The 15,019-nt window shown below is 35.3% G+C and overlaps 1 protein-coding gene across 1 annotated transcript in view; it reads left to right on the top strand.

Moving 5' to 3' along the window:
* Nucleotides 1-15,019, top strand: part of Sema3d (semaphorin 3D) — a 115,055-nt gene that overhangs the window by 64,173 nt on the left and 35,863 nt on the right. The window contains exon 7 of the mRNA XM_051174593.1: nucleotides 1,846-1,988. Within this exon, the coding sequence (XP_051030550.1) occupies nucleotides 1,846-1,988 (143 nt within the window). The remainder of the gene's footprint in view (nucleotides 1-1,845; nucleotides 1,989-15,019) is intronic.

The raw sequence follows: 15,019 nt of genomic DNA, 5'->3' as shown, positions 1-15,019 counted from the left end.
AAGGGATGGTTTTCTCAGGGTCTAAAATCAATTGCAATTTAACAGCAACTAGAATATGCCCTTGGTATTTTGGAGAACAAAATCTAGATGGGAAACGTGATTAAGCCTTGCCAATCTAAGATATATTAAAGAGTAAAAATTTCCAAATCTCATGTGCTTTTCTAAACATAGCTGTCAGGTAATTTTATAGGTCTTGACAAAAGCTGAATTGTGAAGAATCTAATATTCCACTGGAAAATAATGAGTAAATAGAAGTTTGTGGGGGCATTACTTTCGTCTCCTTCCCCAGGGCACAAAAATTGGATAGGAGACTAAGAGTTGGTTAGGAAAGGCTGGATTGATAACAGAACTACTTGTTACTTGATGTGTGCATGTGTGTATGTGCAATGTGCTTGTATTTGATTGTAAGATTGTGTGTGTGTGTATTTCGTACAGAATTGTTATCAGGCTGACTTACAGTTAAATGAAACAACTTGAACTGCCTAATTCTTTCTAAACAAGGCATTAGCAAACTTTATCTCACTTGGAAGTAGCACAAAGGCATTTTTCCTTTTGTGCTACAAATACTTTGTCACTAGTCATACAAAAGGGATGCCTTCCTAGGTCAGGACAGACAGATTTGTTAACTTGAATAATTGATGTCATTAGTGAGAGTACATGATGTGCTCAGGTTTCACAGTCACATTGTTCTCATAACAATGCCAGTACCATCCTCACAACTTCCTTCTTAATAAAATCACATTAATCTTTTCCTTGATTTGTGATTTTGTGGTACTGAGACCCATAATTAATGCATGTTTAAATCTGCTATACCACTGAGGTGTCACCAATCCTTTGTGTGTTTTCTATTTTGGAGACAGAATCTCATGAAATTGCAATGGTAGGCCTTGAAATCGCCACGTATGCCATGTATTTGTGAACTTCTAGACTTAGCCTCTATAGTACCTCATATTATAAGTTTGTACTGCAATGGATAGCTGTAATTCACATTTGTTGAATAGTGCTTTTGTGTATACTAAACCACTAGTAGATGAACTTTAATATACCTAAACCAGTAACATTAGGAGCATCATGTTATGTGAAAAAACTCCTGACACATAACTAGTCTCTTGAACTTTTGAGCAAGTTCATATGTACAAAATTATAATCCCAGAAAGCGGATCTCTAGGGCATGTGCTGAAAATGACTTAGGCAGTATTGGTTATTTTCATGCTACCTCTGGTGAATTTCACACAGTACAGTAAAGAATATCACAGCTTTCATAATCAATGACATTGCAGGTTTCCCTAAGTTCATTAAAATCGCATGGTTGTTACAAAGAGGTAGTCTCATTATTAAGAGGACACAAAATTATAGAATCTTTAGATGGAAAAAGAATTTCAAGGTGGTTCAACTGCACTTCATTTGGTCAACAACACACCATATATATTCCATACACAATGAAATCTCATAAGTTTGTATTGTCGTGGGACATCATGGCCAATTATATTCATGTAATTACTTTCTATCATGTTTGCATAGTGATGAAATCTTTGAATAATGCATTTCTTCAGAATATATGCCTGTGATGATATGGTCTGTGACTGATTTAGTGGCACTCACTAACACTTGTATCCCCCAATCACTTTCTTTCCCACTTCTGAAATACCTCCTGCACTTTTTAATTGCTCTTCGTGGTACTGCATGCACTCACACTGTACTTCTGCACATTGTGTGCCCTGCATTTGACTCTCAGATCTCTTTTTGAAAATTCTGGTAGTTGTTTCATATACAGAAGTCTCATAGATGACTGTGGCTGTGTTATTTTGTTTTAACTTGTATCTCTAATCTTTATTTCCCAAACAGGAGCAAAATTTATTGGCACATTCCCCATTCCTGACACCTATAATCCAGATGATGATAAAATATACTTCTTCTTTCGGGAATCATCCCAGGAAGGCAGTACATCAGACAGAAGCATTCTTTCAAGAGTTGGGAGAGTATGTAAGGTAAGATTTGTTTTTATTAAGATCCCTGTCTATATGCATGAAGTTATTTGTCTTCAGTGTGGAACGAAACAAGATTATCCATTATTGATAAAGTTGTAATTTGAATTTATATTTGTATATGTCTACTTTTTGAGATGCAATTGTGAAAAGCAAAAACAAGTCATTTTCAAATATCAACTTTGATTTTCAGTTCTTGATCTGCATCCCTTGTGCTTCTTTGGTACCCTGCTGACATTGCTCCATCACTTAATCCTCTTTCCAGTAAGATCACTTGCTGTCCTGATGCCTAGTGGGAAAATGTTTTCATTAGACAGACAATCTTATCGTAAAAATTGAATAGTCACTAGAGTAACTTAACCAATAACAAAACTATCTGTATTTTTATAAGTGTACATCACACATGCAACAACCATGTCCTTTGTTTGGAAAAACTGAATTTGAAATACAGGTATATCTGATTATATTAAATACTTTGTATACCATTAATGTAGATTAAGTTCTGAAGGAAAAATGAACAAAGGATAACTAAACGTATAAAATCTTATCTTAAAGAAATCTTCAATTAGTTCTGAATATTTCCATTTTATGTAAGTTATACTAACCACATTAACTGCTTAAGATACTTACATTTTGTTCCATCGGGGCTTTTAGTTGACTGTCTATGAACTTTATAGAATAGAGACAGCACCTGAGGCAAATTCTTGATGTCTGAATGTATGCATTCTTCCTGGATTTGCCCTGCCGAAAGAACTTTCCTAAGGAGAAATAAATCAGTTATGACCAAGAGCTGTTAAGTTAATAAATACCTTCTTCAGGAATTTTCTTTGGTCTTAAACAAACTTTTCATTTTCTTCCATATAAGCCTGTCACTTTTTGTTTCACTCTGTACCCTTAGGCTTTTGAATACTTCCAGGGACAGGAATACAAACCATCACCACACTTGAAATTGCAAGTGACAACATATCTTTTGAATGAAGCCGACTTTTGAGCCCAGACCATTCTTTACGTACTATCCTAGCCAATAATGCTGTCTCTCAAACTGATCCTTTTGCCCCCACAGGGGACAGATTCTCTAAAAGGCATCCCCATTCTCTTAGAGTCCAAAACCCCACAGTCTTCTTTCAAAGCCTCCTGCTAAGTTGAATGGCCATGCCTAGAGTGCTCTTCATATGTTAGTGTACTGAAGCATGCCATATAACAACAGTATAATGACCCTGAAAGCCACCCATCAGATTGACACTTTGTATGTTAAATATGTCAGAAGGGGTTTACGAGCACTAAATGCATTTCATGTGACTTTTTAAAAAACATGTACAACAAGTATGCTATTTGTGAGAAAGTTCAATGCTTGTTTCATAATGGATAAAATCCATTTGATTGAAATTTATTTGTACCAAAGTAAAGGTTTTATTTTGGTGTAAATGAATCATAAGAGTGGATGAATACTTCGACCCTTGTCACAGTTATACATTTCTATATAAAAACTATAGGCAGGACTCCAAGCATTAACTATGGAATGTTTCTTTTTAGCTGTGAAAAAAAAAAAAAAAAAAAAACTTCTGCAAACCTGAAAAGTCAGAAAAAATAAAGTAAATAAGTCTTCCCAACTCAAAATAAAAGCCTCTGAGACTGCACAGTAAGAGTCTGTCATCTGATCATCTATCAAATCATGAGATCAAATAAAGACGATTCGGAAGATTACTAAACAGAGACTTTTCACTCAGTGTGTCTCATCTCTTCCTCCCTCCTTTCCTCCTTTCCTCCCTCCCATGCCCCTTGATGCCCTTCTTATCCCATTCCCCACTAGGAATCATTCAAATCTGTCAAGTCATTTGGAGAAGGGTCTAGACCCTCCATCCTGTCTCTAGGCTAAGGGAGTATCCCTCCATGGGGAATGTGCTCCCAAAGTCCTTTCATGCACAATGGATACATCCTGGTTCCAAAGTTAGAGGTCCCTTAGACTGCCCAGGCCTTCTAATTGAGACCCATGTTTAGGGGGTCTGAGTTGGTTCAATGCTGGTTTCCCACCTATCAGTCTAGGGGTCCTTGTTCAGGTCAGCTGTCTCTGTGGGTTTCTGTAGTCTGGTATTCACCCCATTTTCTTGTCATTCCTCCCTCTCTGTAACTGGATTCCAGTAGTTCGGCTCAGTGTTTAGCTGTGGATGTCTGCTTCTGTTTCCAACAGATACTACATGAAAATTGTAGGATAGCATATAAGTTAGTTATCAATCTCATTATCAGGGAAGGGCATTTAAGATAGCCTCCCCACTGTTGCTCAGATTGTACTTGGGATTATCCTTGTAGGTCTCTGGACATTTCTCTAGAGTCAGTTTTCTCTTCAAACCTATCATCTCTTAATTGTTCTTTTAACTGGGTGACATCTTAAAACTGCAAACTATAGCTGTGACCTATTGGTCAAATGTTCACGATATCTGGTTCTAAGTGCTTTTTTTTTTATTTAATTACAGCACATCAAACTCATAGTCATTCTTATTTTATAAATTAACATAAAACAATTCTTCTGATATTAGTGCAACTTATTCTTTTTTGAGGGTATTCACTTTACTTCCAAAATGTCTTAATATTTTTCTCTACTTTTTTGTAAAGTAATAATAAAAATCCAAATCATTATCATGTAACAAAATTGAGTTTGATAATTATAAGAATATAGTCTAGAAGGAAGATACCACAGTAGGCAGAATTGAGAATAAGCAGTGGAAGCCTTTTGACTTTACCAGGTTTTGTTCTAATAGCCTGCGAGTCTTTTGTCCTATTTGTTCCGCTCATGTTTTCCCACAGTCCGTATTTGGAAACACAAAGGTTTTCTTCTTTCTGACATTAATTGCTTTCATATTTAACTAATATTTTTACACAAAGAGGAGCATATGACAGTTCAAGAATTTTCTGCTCTTTTGTGTATTAAACTTTTAAAAATGATGTTATATTGACCTGGAAAATCTGTTTTCTTGATTTATTTGGCATAAAACTATTGGTAAGAAAGAGATTTGTGTTAATAGACTACTCTCTCTCTCTCTCTCTCTGTCTCTCGGTCTCTCTCACTCTAACACACACACACACACACACACACACACACACACACACAAAGATTAAAGGTTGTTCAAGAAAAAGGTTGATATGTTTAATATTATAATCTATTCATGCATTTTATTTGAATATTTTATTAATGCAACAAAATATTACTTCTGTAGACCATACACTACACTGCGGATACTGAGTTATCTCAGTATCTCAAAGTGCACTGAAGGTAATACATATAAATAATACTCATAATATAAGATGATATAACTAAGTGATATCTGAACTCTAAGCTATCAGTGAAGTTTGAAAACATCTTATGAAGGGAATGATTGAAATGAATTCTATAGCATGAACAGGACTGTGCTACATGGAGAAATGGAGGACAAGCATTCCACGCAGCATTTGACAGGGCAGATCTTGTTCTTAGAATGATGAAATCTTGTATCAAAAATTCAAAGCATGTGTCAGGGGAGCAATGTGTTTGTTGTAAATTAGGTGTTAAAAAGTCTTGTTTCCATGTTAGCAAGTGAGAACATGATCCTAGGCAATAACGAGTTATTCAGTATTTGAGGTATAGAGGGACAAGATGGATATATTTAGCCCACATTTAAAGAATGCATCTGGATTGAGAAATACTTTTGATTAGGAAGTCTGTTGTATCCAACATAGTATGATTACATACATGAAGGACTACTTAGGAGGCATTTCAAAGGGAATCTATTTGTACATATCTAAAGTGCAAATACATATCGTTTTCTTACTAGTAGATAGGTACAAACTAATATAATCCATGATCACGGTCATGTTCATATTTGAAGTATTTAATGAATAATCAAATGTTGTGATGTTGAAATATGGCTATCAAGACAAAGAACTGAATTCATAATGCTTTCTTGTTCTTATTCCAGAAATGATAGTAGAATGACATGGTATCTCTTAGGTAGTATCATCTTAGATGAAACTTGTCTTAGAGATAAGTACTCCTATATGCTTGGTAACTGGATTTTAGAAGACAAGGAATGGGTTTTGACAATGCAGAAATGGTGATTCCTTTATGAAGTAGGAAACAGTGTAGATGTTGTGTAGCCTATTAAGCTACTTATGAAGCTGAGGTTTGTAAAGTCTCAGGTCTAGAGTTTTTAATCTGCTAATATAATTTTTGATTTTGAGTCATGGAAGTAACAAATTATTCAGAAATATTTGTAGGTAAGATGAAACACAAAAGCAGAATTTTTAAAAATATATAAATTTCCACAAAATCAATTGGAGAAGAATTTGTTTTGTAGTGTAGTATGATGGGAAGGATAGTGGATAGTTACCACCAGTCATGGCAATGATGTTCTGATGAAAAAAAAAAAAGCAGCTACTGCACACTGTCTCCAGGTTCTGGCTATTATGAATAATGCTACTATCTACATATTTGAGCAAATATCTTTGTGGTGGTAAGAGTGTACATCCTTTGTGATATGAGTGGTATCACTGGGTCTTGAGGTAGATTAATGCCCAGTTTTCTGAGAAGGCCCCATACTGATGTCTGAAATGATTGTAAATTTGAATTACCACCAGCAGCTTACACTTTCTGAATGGAGGCAGAGGAGGAATGGCTGGGGCAGGTGGAGAAGGGATCTGGGATTATGGAAAGAGACTAAAAGAGGGAGGGAAAACTATGTTTGGTATGTAAACTAAATAAAAAAATTCATTCAAAAATGTGTTGTGGGTGGGCACATGTATCCACAATCCATATCCTGCATCAGGAGCTGGATGCAGGTAAAGGCAATAGAATGAAGATGGAGGAAAGTATGTGGATGGGATTGGAGGGGAAGAGAAAGAAAGAACAAAGAAACCAAAGTTTTTTCAATGATGTTATAGTCAGGTATGATCAGGTGTTAAAAGCCAAGATTTTACAATCAACATATAAGTGATAACGGCTGCTTAGGGGTTAGTAACATTAAACTTGAAATATACCTCCTACCTCTTCTCACTTTTTCTATTTTTAACCTGTACAATGCAAATACCTACATTTTCTATGAATATTGTACCAGAAAAAAAAAAGCTTAAGTGAGAGTATTGGATTTACATGTGGCAGATGCTCAATTGATGATTTAAATGGATTTCTGGGTATAAGGACATAACAAGCTAATGTAGGAGACTTACATGTGAAAAATATAAAACCTAGTCATTGTACTTGAATGTGTGCATTCATACATATCGTATATCATACAAATAGATTTTTGGAATCTATTCAACTTAGCATCTCTTATGAGCTGAAGGAGATGGCCGTATTATCCTGTGTGTTATCTACCATATTGTATTGGCAAGCAGTGGTATCGTATTATGCTTCCATTTGTTTTGTTGAATTGAACACAGTATTTCACTCAGGAGGCCAGGCTGGTCTGGAACTCACTGTGTAATCCTCGCTCACTTCAAACTTTCACAATCCCCTTAAGATTCCAGACATGCAACATCATGCCCAGCTATTGTTGTGTTAGTTGAAAATACACAGAAACTATTGTTATTTTTGTTGTCAATATAAGAAAATTTCTCATTCTTATTTATGTGTAATGTCTTTCTGTGTGAGTGTACGTTACATGTCTACAGGAACTCACAGAGGCCTGAAGGTATTAAATCCCCTGGAGCTGGAGTTACAGGGTACTGTGAGCCACCTGAGATGAGTGCGGGGAATTAAACTCTGGTCCTCTGAAAGAGCAGCAAGTGCTCTAAACCACTTCATTTTCCAGCTCTCTGATTTGTTCTCAGTTATAGAAATACTTGTAATTTGTAAATATATAATATTTCTGAACACAATGAATGTACCTCAGAACCATATCTAGTAAAAGTGTATTAATAAGAACCTTATAAATTCTGTCTGAGAGATGTGTTAGGAAAAGCTGTCAATTAACAGAAGTTAATTTTACATTACATAATTAATCAATACTAGCTGAGGAGAATTTCTTTATATGAAGACCCTCTTTCAAACTAAGAATGACTTCCATCATATACCTTTTCACAGGAATTATCTTTTCGTATGGTTGTGACTTTGTAGTCCAACTAGTTAGCAATTCATTCGTATTTAAAATAGGGTGCTTAGCCTTAAATGATTTATAGAATCCATCTTAAGCTCTACTTAAATCTTCAGTCTTGTTGAACTGTCAATATTTTGAAGTAGTAAGTGGACCATCTTACACCCTGGTGAATTTCTGTCATTCACAGTAAATTATTTATATCTCCATGGTGAGGAATTACACACTGACTGATCAGTCACAGCAGCATGAGGTAAACTATGCAAAGACTTCTATTTATTTTGCACTTCAGATACTACTGTATCTATACACATACCCCCGTGTGTGTGTGTGTGTGTGTGTGTGTGTGTGTGTGTGTGTGTGTGTGTTCTTATTAATGCCAGGAAATGCCAGTGCCTTTAGTGAGGCTAGCTGGCCGTTTTGCACCTTAAGGCTATTTTGATTACTCGTGGATTCCCTTCATTTTTGGAAGCCTTGTGCTGGGCTTATGCAGCCCACTGTAGGCTCGAGCTGCAGGCTATGCCAGTTCTCTTTTTTGTTTTGAGCGTTTCCTTTTGTCCATGCCAGGAATTCAATTTGGATGGCCCTTTCACATAACTTGCCTAGGGGTCTCATTAATAGCTGTTTGCTTCCATTCCCCTTGCATTGTCTACTTTGATATATGGCCCTATTTGGACATCACTGCCTTTGAAGAGTTGTTTTTGAGGCTGATGACACTTTCTGTATTTATTGATCTCCACTGGGCTGTGGTTTTTGTGCTTACTTTTAGCGTGTCACTTACAACCTAAGTGAGAGATTTAGTGCCCACAGTTACAGATGTACGGCACTTCCATCTGTTTTCCTGTCAGTGAAGTTCCTGGGAAGGGATTTATAATGTTTGCTGTGCTGTAGCTTTAAAAACAAAACTTAGGAAGCCTTGGCACTATCTGAAAGCTGCCTGTGGGGGTGTATGCAACCTAACCAGCTTGTGCTTAGGAACAAATTCTTTAGTGCAATGAGTTATCTAGTACTCTTTCTGGTTTCCATATATAGTTTGAAAAGCAGTTCCCCCTTTTTGCATTGATGTTCTCCTATAGCAAATCACAAGCAGTTGCCTATGAATATTATTTCAGAAACAACCTAAAGCAGAGAGAAAACTTTTCCTTGAAAAAAATCTCTGTTGATATTTTATACTCAGCATATATAAAACTTGGCATGGTAGTTACTCTTATAACCCCAGTACTTGGGAGATAGAGGCAGGAGGATCCAAAGTTCAAAGTCATCCTCTGCTGCTTAGTGAGTTCTAGACCAGCATGAACTATATGAGATGATGTCTCAAAAAGCAAACGAAGAAACAATCAAATAAGCAAAAATAACAAAAAAGATTTTCAGTATTGATGGAATTACTTTGTGGGAAAACAGATTTTTCAAATCCACAGACCCAGAAAATAATACACTCCAAAAAAATTAAGACAATGAAAGTTAGAGTGATAGTTTCACCTTTGAAAACATTTTGTATATGCCCAATGTTGTTTATCTGTACTCTTGTGTCAAGGGGAATTTTCTGAAGCATTTAAAGGCAAACATCTTCTCTGTGTTCTCCTCTCCAGGTGCTGTCATCAACAATATTTATTCTTGTATTATATTAGGAATTAACAAAACTGGCCTTGCTTTGAAATATGATAGAAATTGTATAGTAGTTTTCAATAAATGAAAATATTATTCTACCACTGATGCCTTTTGGAGCTAAACACACAGGTTTTTCTATGGCCTGTTATCAAAATGTCAGAAAGGAACACTAGAGAAAGAATATAGTTGTGATTTGATCTAATGAATATTATGTTTCAGTGAATCATATTCTTTATTTGATTTGTCATAAAAGCTGCATCTAGCAAGCTTTAAATAGCCCTGTGGTAAAATATGTTATCAAATATTCTAAAGAATGTAACTGTTCAAGATGATGGATGACTGCATAGCAACTGCCCAGCTGACTCCTCTCTGTGTCTTCTCTGGATTCACTGGGTTATTTCTATGGACAGGGTTTTAAAAACTTAAAAAAAAAAAATGGCCTACTTGTTTCTTTGCAAGTTAATAAAAATAGTGAGGATAATCCCATCTCAAGATGGCAGGCTTAAAAGCTTAAAACTGCAATCATAACATTAGAGAAATAAGGTGAAACTTGGAATAAGGCCCCCAAAGCCTCATTTGACATATACCATGTACATTAAAATATATCAATATTTTAGGGTGTGTGAGATGGCACAGCAGATAAGGCCACTTGCCATCAAGCATGAGAACCCAATGGTCAAAGGGGGAGAACTGATTTCTTTCAAATTGTCCTCTGATCTTCATATGCATTCTGTGTCTCCCATGACCATCTCTCCCTGAAAATAAGAAAATAAATATTAAAAGCCTTATCAATGCACCACAAAGAAGAGCTTTAATGAGGATATTTCTGTACTTAGAAGGAACTAATTATGATAGAGAAACTCCACCTCACAAACAAATGAAAACACAATGCTTTCTACTCTAAGTCTTTAATAAGCTGTAACTGGTTTCTTGTGACTGGTTCATGGGAAGATCATCAAAAACTATTCTCACTAATAAAAATGAAATTTATGACATAATAACAACAGTTTTGATGGGATATCATACTTCATAATTCTCTCAGGTAAGTCATAGGAACAAATGTTGAAGCCTTAGTGACTCACATAGAAAGAGTGAAATGCCACGAAACAAAAAGTATTATTTATTCTCCTGAGAGACTGGAGTTATAGAAATGTATGTCTTTAGAAAAAGAACCCAACAGAGCAACTTCCATTTACCAACATGGACCTATTAGCACCAACTCTCAACTGCTATCACGGACACCAGGGCTTTTATAATGCTTAGGATCTCAAGTAAATTCCAGGTAGCTTGACAACCAAGAACCCTTTATCCGTGCAGCTAAAGTTGAAATAACTTAGAAAGCAAAGAAAAATATACTAACAAAAATAGCAGAGAAGAAAACTAGCCACTTGACTACATAAAGCACATGTGACTTGTTGAACTCGGTTATTTTTAAGACTACACAGTCTTCATATATGTATGCAAACATGTTACTAACTCAGCACATCCCCACCCCGTGAACTACAATTTCAATATATTATCAATTGCTTTGGCAATTTCTTTGATATTCAGAACTTAGCAATATAATTTAAAGTCAAATAATATATTTCCCTAGATCTTTTTTTCCTAAACTTAAGTAAAAGTGACAATATAAGATCCTGAGAGATCCTTAATATTGATGTTTTACACAGCTAAAACCATGTGTAGCACATGAATCCAGTATAGAGACCTTAAGGTCACAAAGAACTCTCAATAAAAGCTCATGTGTGAGAGTCTGGAGCTACTTTGCATGTCAGTTTAATAAGTATGTAAACCTAAATTTGCTTGTACAGATGAAAAATGTTCCTTCCATTAGATTAGGCTCAATCATGACTGGTCCTCTTATTACTGGATGAAAGCAATTCGTAATCTGTTGTCAAAACCCAAGCAAATGATTACACATGGGCACTCTCCTTATTCACCACCCAGGAGGAGCAAAGAGTTCAGGCTTGTTTACCTTCATCTCTTTGTTACTTTCATGTGCATCTTTGTGTAGAGGACACAACAACAAAGGAACCGTGATAAATAGAGAGGAGGCACACAGAACTGACTGGTGACCATGAGCTGCCGATTCTGACATCTCAGTAATACATCTTTTGTGTTGGTGAAACTGCCAGTTTCTGGAGAGCTTCACAAAAATAAGCTAAGACGTGACAATTTAGTACAAGAGTGATTACCTCCTTTCAGCCCTCTTCTGGACTCAAAGCTCTCAGAGGGGATTCTGTGGATTTGCAAACAAACACAGGGGCTGACAGCTGGACAACAAAGTCAGACCTATACTTCCTTGCAGAAGAAACACAAAGTCTAGTGTGCTGAACTTCCCTCCCGGAGCTCTAGGTTTCTCTCACAGTTACTGTCCAGCACAATTTTAGTCCTTACTGAGAGCATTGTGCCAAAGTTGTGCTTGCTGCTCTGATGAAAGCAGGTGACTTTGACCTGATTTGTTCTGTTTGTTTATATTATGAGCTCCCTAAGGAACGCTATGATGCTTCTGAGTAGAGAGCCAAAAGCAGTCGAAGATTATTCCTTTTTAAAGATTGCAATTTTATTTAGCCAATTAAAAAAGCATTCCTTTTTAATGAGTAAATCTGGAGCTAGTAGGTTGGAGTTTTTTCATGTTTGCCATAGATGAGAACTGAAAATCAAACAGGGACAATGTTTGACATTTTACATACCAGGATATTTAGAGAGGAGTTGCATTTTCTGAGACATGAACATTTGGAGCATGGAAGGCTGGGAGGGAGGGAAAGAGTGAGGGAGGAGAGGGAACTGGGATCAAAATGTAAAATAATATTAAAAGAAAAAGTAAATATGTAGAAATGTCTGCCATTGCATCTTCAGAGACATCAGAATCATCAAAAGAATACTGTTTGAGCAATGATACTCAAATAATAAATATGCACAATAGATATTTAAGAGCAGATATAGACATGCGTGTTACTTGAGTGCCATTATTATGCTATGTGGTTTTCTTAAAGACAAATATAATTATTTCATTTCTTTTCTAATTACAATGCTTAAGCACTTCTTCATTGTGAACTTAATAACACACAGACACCTTGGCTTTGTATGAAAGACTCCATTGGTCTTCCCCTAATTTACTTTTCTAATATTTTCCTTCACTAGTTTAATTGATCCCAGTTTTCACTGAAACAAGCTTTGTCTTGGTTCTTTCGGTGCGTTTTGGGTTGCTCTATTCCTCTATTCCTCTTTACGCCTATTTTACAGCCTCCGGGACATTTCTGCAACTCATCTTTACATGTACCCTGACACCACTGCCATTGAAAAGACATAGGATCCAATCTGTCTCTTCCCAAAACTTCTTTTGCTGTTCTCAGTGTGCAGAAACTCCAGCAGAGGCTCCAACTCTTTGTCCTTCCACCTTTCTAACTAATTGGCCCATTTCATTTTTAACACTAGTTATTAATGATTGAATGTATGTTTGTTTAGCACCACATTGGTAGTGCTGTAAAGAATATTCTGATCGGCAAAGGCACAAAGGAGTGGAATTTTCTGGTGCTAACTGAAAATGTCTAAAAACTAAATGCTGTTGTAGGCAGAAATTCTAAACTGCATGCATGACAAACAAAACAAAACAAAACAAATCTTCCAAATCCTACTCTCCTGTTTCTCCCAATTTTCAGCCCTTTCTGAATGGTCCATGCTTTTTAATGTATGTATGCATATACATGTGATTATATAGTTATATATGTAACCTATGGATCCATTCTATTGTTCACAATACCTTGGAATAATTTATGTTGTAAAGGAAAGAGATAGTTTCTGGGAAGGGATTCACATATTTAATCACAGTATTTAGAATGCAGAAGAAGGTGGATTTTGGCTAGCTCAAGCCAACATGGTCTACATAATGAGTTCCAGGCCACCTGGGGCCACAGACTGAGACTCTGTGTCAAACTTTTCAAAAAAAAGACATGCGTGAAAAAAATCTGTGAGATGTTGTTATGGTTTGTTCATCAAGTACATGAAGTGTTTTATTCAAGATCAATGCCTTCACTTTAAAATTATCCTCCAGTTTATATTGTTGTTTCTTAAAAATATAAAATAAATCAAAACAGGATAATTATTACTGAATTTTAAAGATCATCAGCTATTTCTTTTGAACAGGAGGGAATGTAAGAAATGAGTCACAATGCGTGTTGCATATAATGTCACTTTGTGATTGGCCTGAAGTTCCCTGAAGTTAGGAGGCTAACTGATATTCTTTCTGTGTTTTCTTTTTTTTTTTGAAGTATACATGTATATGTGTGTATATATGTTTATATATACAATATATTTAATTTTCTTTCTTAGAGTAGTCATTCTGATATTCTCCTCCAATTTAGTCTAGATTATAGACAAAGGCAGAGAAGGTAGTACTAGAAATTCAAATGCCCAACCTGTCTATTAACTTTTTACTAACTTTCTAGAATTTGGGATGAGGAAAGACAAAAAATTTAATTAACATATTTAAATGTAAGTAGATTGATGGAAAATTGATCTAAGAATACTTTTTAATGAAACAAAATGTCTATTATATGCATTCCATGAATAATTTGCATTTTATTTATTATAAGCACAGGAAAAAAGCTACAAAAACATTCTTTAAAACCTTAACAATGCAGTATATAAAGGGACATAATTCTATTTATTCTGTTTATTTGATATGGATGTTTATGTTTGGCTCAATGTTCAAAATCATTTTAAATAAAAAAACTTCTGAGAAAAATAATGTATGTAAATGTACATTAATATTGAAAATTATTTTCTTATGTAAGTATGTGTATACTTATGATTCCTTGATGTTTAATTAGTACTACATTAGTTTGAGGAAGACAATTTTTTTACTCTATAATAAAGCCTATTTCTAAAACAAGAAAACTTTGTTCTTAAACACATAAATGATACATAAGTCATTGTAACAGCTATTGAACTCAGTTTCCTGGCACTATACTAAAAACATTACACAAAACTTTCCATTTGATCATCAAAATAACTGAATTTCAAGAAATTAATCATATTTTATCAATGACAAAATAGAGATGTATTAGCATTTTATAGGTCATGGAACAAAAACTTGGCAGACACAGCATTTGATTCCAGCCTGCTTTAATTACTGCAGTCTTGCCTGCATCTACTTACTCACGAGAGTTAAATTGCTTGCATTGCATTCATTTAACCATAAGAAAACATTTATGGTTGAGTGACAAACTAACTTTCCCATTATTGAGTAGTTGAAGCAAACACTGGATCTGTGTGCCTTCTAAAAGGTAGTATTTATAAGATACTACCTGTAATGCCTACCGGGTTTGGTTAAATGTAGATTTCTATTGGTAACTTTTTAAC

Source organism: Phodopus roborovskii, unplaced genomic scaffold (genome assembly GCF_943737965.1).
Source record: "Phodopus roborovskii unplaced genomic scaffold, PHOROB, whole genome shotgun sequence".
NCBI lineage: Eukaryota > Metazoa > Chordata > Mammalia > Rodentia > Cricetidae > Phodopus > Phodopus roborovskii.
The sequence above is the reverse complement of the archived record's forward strand: the minus strand, read 5'-3'. Positions and strand labels throughout refer to the sequence as shown.